The following is a 9,757-nucleotide window of genomic DNA, read 5'->3' as shown; positions in this document are numbered from 1 at the left end:
TACGTTTATTATACGTCCCAAGACATCAAAAATACTTGAACTTCTTTCCGAACAACCGCCTGAGGCTTTTGTATCTTGGAAGCACGTAACCTTATGAATTATAGGAAACGACAAACGAGCCACTACGTATCTTCCCTCTACTCCCTCTTTGTCAAAACGCAAGTCCAACCTCCCATTACTCATTTTCTAAATACTAAACAATCGAAAACCAAGTGCTCCCTTAGCTCACTTTCCGCTCCCCACTCACCCATAGAGGCGGCTACGAGTCCTTTTAATTCTTCCATAGAAAGCGAAAGGGCGAGAGAGAGAGAGGAAAAAGGTAAGATAGCAAACAAGCAGGAGTTTTTCTCCGATCTCTGATGAGATGAAGGAGGAGGATCTGCTACCGACGTCGGCGAAGCCCTCCGCCACCGCCGCCGCCGCCCTCTTTGGAAAGGGCCGCTACAAGTTCTGGGCCCTCGCCGCCATCATCCTCCTCGCCTTCTGGTCCATGTTCACGGGCACCGTCACCCTCAAGTGGTCCGCCGGCAACCTCAACCGCCTCTCCGACGACCTCCTCGATCCCCCGCTCCGCGATGCCGCTCTGGACGTCCTGGTCTGATTCCAAATCCCCAATCTTCCCCCCACGCTCCATCTCGATCGCTACTGTAAATCTCTCTCCTTTCGCTGATCGATCTCTCGTACTCTTGTTTGAAATCATCGTCGCAGGAGATGGAGGAGAGGGAGAAGGTGGTGAGGCATATGTGGGATATCTACGCGCACAGTCTCCGGATCCGGCTGCCGCGATTTTGGCAGGAGGCCTTCGAGGCGGCCTACGAGGAGCTCGCCAGCGACGATGCGGCCGTCCGGAACGCCGCCGTCTCTGAGATCGCCCGGATGTCCCTGCGGATGGTCGATCTCGAGTCCCCGCCTCGCCATCCCAAGGTTCGGATCCAACCCGTCACCCTAGGGTTTTCTCTCCAATTCTCGAAATGCTTCTTCATTGGCGGATTCTTAAATTTTTCATGTTCTTGTCCGAATTTTTCTTAAAGCTGTTTTAGGTCTCTGGAGCAATCAAGAGACTCGCCTCAGAGCTTTCATCATATCTTTTGCTGGTCCAGTTAGAATATCGGGGGAGATTTTATAGTGGAATCGGTGATGACTCAAGAATGATATGGAAGTTTAAAGCATGAAACCGACTTCAGATAGATGAGATTAGAGTTGAAATTTCAAGTCTTTACTACTTCTAAACCATGTCTTGATCATTGCTTGTTGGATCATGGGAGTTAGGACTCACGTCAAAACTTAAGTTTTCAATTTCTCGTTAAAGTTCATGGCTTTTGAGGTCCTCTGGAGTCATCAGAAATCACCTCAGTGTTTTCATCTCATTAAGTCACTTATTCTGAGGGTTGTGTTGTTGGTGGATATTGGGTAAAATTTAATATTGGAACTAGTGATGAATTGAGATCGATGTTGAAGTATAATGCATTGAAAGGCAAAATGAGATTAAATTTGAAATTTCAAGTCCATAATTCATTGTATTTGTTATGTATATATATTGATTACTTCTTGTTGGATTGTGTTAGCACCTGGGAGAGAGCTCAATTATATGCAAGCTTTTGGTTCACGTATAAAATATACCGTGCATTCTCAGAGGTGTGGAAGACTAATGTATTTAGATTCCTTTAGATTTGATTTTTCTCTATGGCTGAGTTAGTTTGAAGGTTTTTGCACCGGTCAAACATTTGGGAAATTTCTGCAGAGGTTTCAGTGATGGACAGGGAACAATATTGCAGTGGATTACATGAAGCCAATACAAGACAGATTACGTAGAGTTGGTGCTATGATAGTTAGAATGGAATATTTCTTTTGATTTGTTATTTGTATTTGGTTGCTTGTTGGGTTCTTTTAGCTTCTAGTTGGAATAATTATTTTTATGCTTTAGATTTAATTATAAATGACCTTTTGTTTGCTTTCAGAGACCTTAAAGCTTAATGTGATTATCTTTATTCAAGGCCGATATGCCATTTCATTCTTTTGTACTTTTATGTCAGTGAATTGGACTTTCTGTTGCTTAATCTTTTGAATCAAATCCTCTAAAATACCGAATAAAAAAGATTGTAACCTTGATGGTTCTTATGCTTCATCCCTTTAGATAATGTTTATATATATATATATATATATATATACACACACACACACACACACACACATACATAGATTCATTGCATTGTCCTTGCTGGGGGCCTAGCTTCTTAAATCATTTCTGAATAATTATTTTCATCACTTAAAAGAAATACAATGGGTATGTTGCATTTCTTTCTGCAGAATGCTGAACTGCAGGATTTTCAAAGGAATGGCAGCAGCAGGCCTAAGGCGAAGCCATCAGCCTTCTCATCAATGGGATCCCAATAAGTTGCAGCGAATGTTCGTGGGCCCAGAGATTTCTCTTTTTGAGTAATGATCTATCAACAGCTTCATGTACTAAGTTTGCCAAGGTTGTTTTCTCACTAAGCAGTAGCATGCAGAAAATTGATTTTCCCTCTTCCTAAATTCTGGCTCTGGGTGCATGCTCAAGGCAAGCTTTTGCGAGATGCCACGCGTTTATGAATCACACCAATCATTATCATAACTCATACTTTATTCTTACTAATATTAGAATCTGGGGAGAGTTTGCCATGCCATGTGAGTGCACTTTAAGACTACTCCATATGCTCTATTTGATTTCATGAAAAAGATGAGTTTCAACAAAATGAAGCAGCTGTGAATTTATATATGCATAACCATAGTTGTAACTGGAAGCCATGTTCTGGCTTTGTGAATTTATATCCTTTATAACTGTGACTGTTCAACTAACTTTTCTCCGAATTTGATTTGCTGTTGTAGTATGGATATCAGTTTCAGTAATTTGGTGGGCACATATAGAAGGGTTTAGATAGATGGATTGAAGAAATATATATATATATATATATATATATATATATATATATATATATATATATATATATATATATATATATATATATATATAGGATTGAATAAGCAATCCTTTAAGATTTTGAATATAATATATTCCAGTAAATGTTGCATTCCAAATAACATGCAACTTAATTATGGTATTCCTTAATCATAATGACATTTGGAATCTCTGGGTTTAATGAAAAATCCCTGGGATGTCTTCAAGCCTTATACATTGGATACTGAATGAATCATGTCTGATTATGGTTACATGGTCTTGCTCTAGCATTGGGAATGATCAAACAGACTTTATATTTAATCCCTTGCAACTAAATACAATCGGCACACCACTTATGTAATAATCGACGCAAAATTGGCTGTGACACCACAGATGTTGAATCACTTGCTATTCTTCTTCTGTATTCTGCATGAGCTTTAGATGACGGTTTGGTTGTTTCTTTAGGTTTGACTGTAGAATAAATTTCCAGGGAACAAGGAGTTGTAATCTAGGTACTATAGAGGGTATAGGATTTGTTCCACAAGATAAGAAATTTAGGGTGTTTGGTTGGAGAAAAAAGTGGTAGGGGATATGCTATCATGATGTTATTTATTTGGCAGAACAAGTTAAAGGGATAACTGAAATTTTATATGGTCTGGAAAAATATTGCCAATGTACCAATTATTGGAAAGTGGCTAAATATGGAGGCTTTATTTTGTGAAAATTTGACGAATTGTTTAAGAAAATGGCAAATGTGGATGGGTTTTCTCATATCAATCATTCTGATTCCCAACTCGCACACCACTCTCCCCACCCTCCTATCCCGCCCCTGGGTTCGTCCAATTATTATTATTATTATTTTTTTATGCCCTAAAATTGCCCTTCTCCTATTTACTTAAAATTGGCCAAGTATGGAGGCATTCTGTTGTGGTGCAAATATGGAGATTCTCGTTCCTCGTATGCCCCCCTCCCATTCGCCGGTAGCCTCGCGCAAATTAGTTCTTTGCGAGTGCATACAATGATTTGTATGTATATAAATATGATGAAATGCTGATGCATATGAATCGGATCCCATACCAATATTGTATACACAAGAAAAATAATAGTTCACAATACTAACGGCACAAAACATCTAAATAACAAAAGAAAAAGATGAATAAGAGTTGATTCATCGGGGAATCCATTGTGGAAACCTAGCAGGCATAGTACATAGTATTAGGGTTGGAAATGGGCCGGATTAGATCGGATCATATTCCTATTTGGGCTCGGCCCCAAATATTTTTTGGGGCTTCGGGCCGGACTTAGGTCCGAAAATATTTTAAAATTTAAGATTCGAGATCGGCTCGAGTCCAAGTTCAAATTCAGCCCGAACCTAATCGGACTGGTCCAAACTGAGCCCAAGACCAGGCCCGGCCAGATCTCTGACTCTCCTCCCCTTGCTCTTCCCTTCTTCGCTTACTCCGCCCAAACTCTATATCTCCTCCCATTCTACCCTCACACTGAGAGCATTGCCATCATTGGATCAGACAGGGGAAGGTCATCGTCGGAGCGGAAAACATCACTGTAGCTGGAGATGGGGTGGTAGCAGCCGTCATGGATGGTAGCATCGTAGTTGTCGATCGAGAGATCCTCCCCCTCCACTGTGACTACTCAGCCTAGCCATTATTGTCGGCATCTATCTTGCTATCCTCTCCATTGCAACCTAACTCACCACCACTTCCATCACCGCCGCAACCCACCTCATCTACCACCCTCGTCGCTGCCATTGCATCATTGACCCTTTTCGCCGCCCACTCCACACTCACAACTTCTATCGTGTCACCAACTCCTTCCGCCACCCCCTCCACGCCCTTGCCTCCCTCCCTAAGCCCATCAGCTCCCTTCTCAATGAGCTCCTCATTGGCCTCACCCGTCTCCAAGCCACCTCTCTCCTGAACTCCATCCTCATCTCCGCCCTTGAGTCCCCCATCTTCGCCCGTCTCCAAGCTGCCTCTCTCCTAGACTTCGTCCTTCTCTCTGCCTTCGAGTCCTCCATCCCCGCCCACCCTGGTGCCGCCAGCTTTTCCCCTACCATCGTGCATCGTGTTGGAATGGTAATAATGGGGAAAGTAAAAGATGGGAAGTTGGAAGAAAATAATGTGGGCTGGATATTTGAACTTTGATCGGACCCAAATTTGGGTTCGGATCCGGACTGAGCTCCGGCCAAACCAAAGGTATATCCAAGTTCGATCCGAAAAATAAATGGACTTTCTGTTTAGACCCAAGTCCGATCTGAATTATTGTGGGTCTAGTCCGAATTTCGATTCGAACCTAATTTCAGTCCTATATTGTATTGATTTTATATAAGATAGCTTCAAAAGTTGTCAAATACATGCCCAAAACTATATAAATGATAATATCATGTAAGAACATGAAAAAACAGAAGAACCGCACTAAGCAAGGGGATGCAGTTTATGAGACGGATGGCGCAAGGAGGGATGGTTGATGGATCACTGTGGCTTACAAAACACGGTTTGTTAGTAACTCCTTTATAATAAAAAAATATATTTTATATCATATGCATCATATGACCGTATATCATGCCAATTATCTCCTCTCAATTTTATGGATATGATTTACCATGCATTTATCTCAATAAGAATGAAACAAGATGATTGGAATAGTACAGACCGTATTGATGCATTCGATGTGGGATTTATGGGCCCTGCATCGATTGTCATGTTGGATAAGACTGGTGGATATCACATGTATCACGAGCAAGTTATACGGGGAATAACTGGAAATTAGCCGTACCTTCAGGTTAGTCATGACAACTGGAAAGAAGCTTATCTTCAGGTATCATTGACGTCGCGGGCCCGGCGCAAGACCGGCATGTTTGCGGTTGATCACTCCCACCCGAAAGTGATATATGTGAACGTACGCATAATTGAATCAACATGCAGTTGCGACATTATGTGATGTGATGTCCAACTCATCTTGTTGCGATATTGTGTTTGTTTCTCTTTCTCCACGGTGTTTGGATGTGGTAGCATTAAAGCATACTTTGTGCATCAATCATTTTTCATAGAAATTACGGATAGAAATTCTGGTTATTATGGATTCGTTGGCGCAAAGGCATACTGCTTTATGCGGGGACTATCTACCCACATATCAGTATCACATGGTTGAGGTGATGACCAATTGTCTCTCCAATGCGTTGGAATGCCACTGCAAGAACCTGACTCGTGATCCCGTGCCCTACGCTAAAAAGAAAGTTGGTCAGCTGCTCCTAGATAACGATGGGACACAAAGCATGGGATATCATCACATGGTCATCCTAAAGTGGCCATGACCCATGATCCGAGTGACCATTGAGGAGGTCCAGAAACGGTTAAGTACCATAAGATTTCATTCAAAAAAATTAATCAAAAAATACTATTTAAAATTTTTGATCATATATAAATATATAAAATAATTATATTATTTGAATTCATTAATTTTATATAAATATTTAAGATCTATCCAGTATATAAATGGTATATAATTGCACATACGTTACATGCTTATATGAATCCTCATATGCTCTTCATATTTAAACTCTTATATTCTTGTTAAGTTAAGTATCCAAATCTATTTAAATTTAATCATCCTAAATATCACTACTCTGATGATATGTTTTTACCTGGAAGAACACTCAGAACATCTTCGCACGAAGAGGAATCCCTTGAAGCAGAAAGAAACAAAAGAATCCAACTATCATTCGTTAGGCATTGAGACTGAGTTAGGCAGAACAAAGCCGATACCAACCCAACAGTTTGGCAAGATTTCTGAAAATCGGAAGCCTAAGGTCGGCCCTTGAGGCCTCCTCATATAGGGCTATTCTGTTCCTTTGGGAGGAAGTGACCCTATCAGAGGTTGAGCACTTCAAGAACAATACTTTCTAGGATTCCATATTCCTTCCAGATCCATCCGAAATCATCATCCTTCAGGACTGATTTGATCGTGTTTGAAGTTTGATGAGCCTTGAGTGCTTCTGTGGTAGAACCCTCAGAAGTTTGGGCAGGGGACCCTAAAGCAATGGATCCATATTGCACTGGTTTTTCTAGAGGAGAAGTCATAGAGATGAATGCAAAACCAAGAAAAAGATCAAGATAAAAATAATAGAAAAGACAAACCTATTGAAAACTCTATGCAGGAAGGTGGCAACTACTGCTGCCATGATACCTCTCTCCAAACTCCTGCAAACAAGAGGCAGGATAGGCAACCCCATCTCTCATGTACCATTTATAGCATCGCTCGATGATAATAGCAATTTAGATGAACGGTCTGATCGGCCTATATATATGGACATTTCGGTGGATGCTGAAATCCCATTTGGATCGACATCACCGAAATGTCCAATCATCATACCTAAAAATCTAAATGCCATGATGCCCTCTTGGGAAAGGAGACGAGTGCACGTCCTCCATAAATGCATGCATCCTATCATTTGCCCAAGTTATGACCTTCCAAGAAACAGCTGCACTGACGTATGACATCAGGGCATGTCTCGACATGGCCACTCTCCAAAAACTTGGAGACTTCTGCCAGCGACAGCTTTGAAGAATCAACCAGAAGTTCCAGCATTAGCCTTGATTGCCATTGCCACGACGAGCACAGAAACATCTTCTATTTCTTTCGTCCAAGCCAAAGGATGCCTGAGCTTCGAAAGTGGGGGGCAATAGATATGCCCTAAGATGGATCGTCTATCATGGCATTGACTAGGGGTGCAAACAAGTCGAGCTATTTGCAAACTACTCAAGCTCGACTCGACTTGATTATTATCGAGCTCGAGTAGCAAGATACTCCGCTCGAAAGCTCGCGAGCCTACTCGAGTTTGTATATATTTTTAATAATATTATTTTTATTTATAATATATATATTATTAGTAGATTAAAGCTCGATTTCAAGCTCGAACTCGAGTTCGAGTATGGTTCGGTTGATATTCGAGTCGAGTCGAATTGATCTCAAGTTTTTTCTATTTTTTATTGAGCCAAACTCGAGCTCAAGCTCGAGCTTGGGATATTAAAACTCGATCGATTTCGAGTCGAGTTTCGAGTCCGAGTATTTTGAGTTGAGTCGAGCTCGATCTTCCAACTACTTAACTCAGCTCGGCTCGATAGCACCCCTAGCACTAACGATCTTATGGCAGCTTGACATGTATTTTCGGTAAAGGGTGACGAAGCGACTGCTTAACCTCTATCACTTGGTTATTTACAATTGTATTGGAGGTACTCTAGAGTCTTCCACCTACTATACAACAAGAAGCTGGCCATCTCACTACTCCACTTTCTCCTCCACTCAATGAAATTCGTAATCTCAACAAACTCTAAAATATGGAGCCATCATTCTCTAATGGCCGGAGCATATCCCCCATGACCTCTACTCCTCAACAGCAGTGCACATTCCCGAAGATCACATATACCCATCTTCATCTATAAAATCCAACTCCCAGAAACCCTGCAGATAAGTCGAGAAAAATACTTTACATGCTTTCTCTGTGAGACTAATTCCATATGAATCGGATCCTATCTCCTCCATAAAGCTCTAAGCAGTTTTGACTTTATATCTGAACTCCACCTTTCATATGGCATCTTTTGAGCTCTATATTTTCTTACTCCAATCTATCTCACTTCATACTCAGGTCTGCTACTAAATTCTTTGAGAAAGCTCAGACATGATCTACTTGCTTCTGCGAAAAATTAACTTAGCCTCGAAGGATCCACCCCCGGGAACCCCTAACATAAAGACTTCCCTATTTTTGGTGGTTTTGAAAGATCCAGCTTACGGGATCGATCGAGGATCAGATGCTAGAAAGCCTAGAATTCAATCCGGATGTCTTGTGTGGTCATCCTATGACCGCTTTTCTCTCTCTCTCGTCAACTCTCGCTCAGCGGCTTGAGCTAGCTCGACTCGGTGGGAACAATCACAATGAGCTCATAATCAGTTCAATGGACACGTGCTATAGTGTCTCCTAGCCATATAGGACATGGAGTGGATTATTTTCATAAAATTTGTAACAAGTCATGATTTATATTCCTTAATCCTCTATAAGTATCTAAAATTTATCTAGTGCACAGTTGATGTGGAGATAAATACATGTCTACACGAATCCTCACACTAGTTCAACATGGTATCATCTAAACAAGTGCAGGTGCAGTGGGGAGATAGCAGAACAACAATCCGAAGACCTCATTCCATGAGTGGGCATCATCACTACCTTCAGGCCCCGCCAATGTTTAATACCATCACCAGTCTCCTACCCCTCTACGCCTCCACTGTCTTCGTAGGACCCAGAAGAATATGCCAACCTCTAAAGCAGGGACCCGACTTTGTTTCCAGACCCTTTTTTTTTTCTTTGGGTTAAAGTTGTTTTCATGCTTTCAGTTGTGGCTTTTTGCAGGGTCTTCAGTTGTCAGCGAAGCCAAATACAGGATGACGATTTCATTTCTTGGGATGACATGAATGCAGAGAAATACTCTTGGGAACTCAAATTTTAACGATGGGCCTTACAGTCAGGTCACGGGTCTGGACGGATGGCAAGGGGGATCCGAGGCCAGTGTAGGGGGCGGTGAATATGGTCCCGAATGGTAATAAGGGGAGAGAGCGAATATATTCATTCCTCCGGACCAGGGTGCTGTTATGCAACGTTTTCCATGGGTCCTTCTCGTTTGTACCTGTCAGTTTGGAGGGGGTTAAAAGAAAAAAAAAATAAAAGAAATAAAGAAAGAAAAAATAGTACTTTCCATCAACCTAGGTACCTAAGTCAGGAGCACTAGAAAATATAATTGCGTTCCCAAGCGA

General features: G+C 41.5%; 1 protein-coding gene across 2 annotated transcripts; it reads left to right on the top strand.

Moving 5' to 3' along the window:
* The first annotated feature begins 210 nt into the window (after positions 1 to 210).
* On the top strand, positions 211 to 2,658 carry LOC105058138 (uncharacterized). Of its 2 annotated transcripts, none has more exons than XM_010940957.4 (3): positions 211 to 595; positions 709 to 924; positions 1,032 to 2,238. In XM_010940957.4, the coding sequence occupies exons 1-3, from the start codon at positions 365 to 367 to the stop codon at positions 1,038 to 1,040; spliced, it is 456 nt and encodes a 151-aa protein (XP_010939259.1). In that variant the 5' UTR covers positions 211 to 364; the 3' UTR covers positions 1,041 to 2,238. The 2 variants fall into 2 exon arrangements, with proteins under 2 accessions (XP_010939259.1, XP_010939257.1); XM_010940955.4 differs by lacking the exon at positions 1,032 to 2,238 and adding an exon at positions 2,308 to 2,658 and having other exon boundaries at positions 215 to 595.
* Positions 2,659 to 9,757: the final 7,099 nt, after the last annotated feature.

Source organism: Elaeis guineensis, chromosome 15 (assembly GCF_000442705.2).
Source record: "Elaeis guineensis isolate ETL-2024a chromosome 15, EG11, whole genome shotgun sequence".
NCBI lineage: Eukaryota > Viridiplantae > Streptophyta > Magnoliopsida > Arecales > Arecaceae > Elaeis > Elaeis guineensis.
This window is presented reverse-complemented; position numbering and strand designations above follow the sequence as displayed.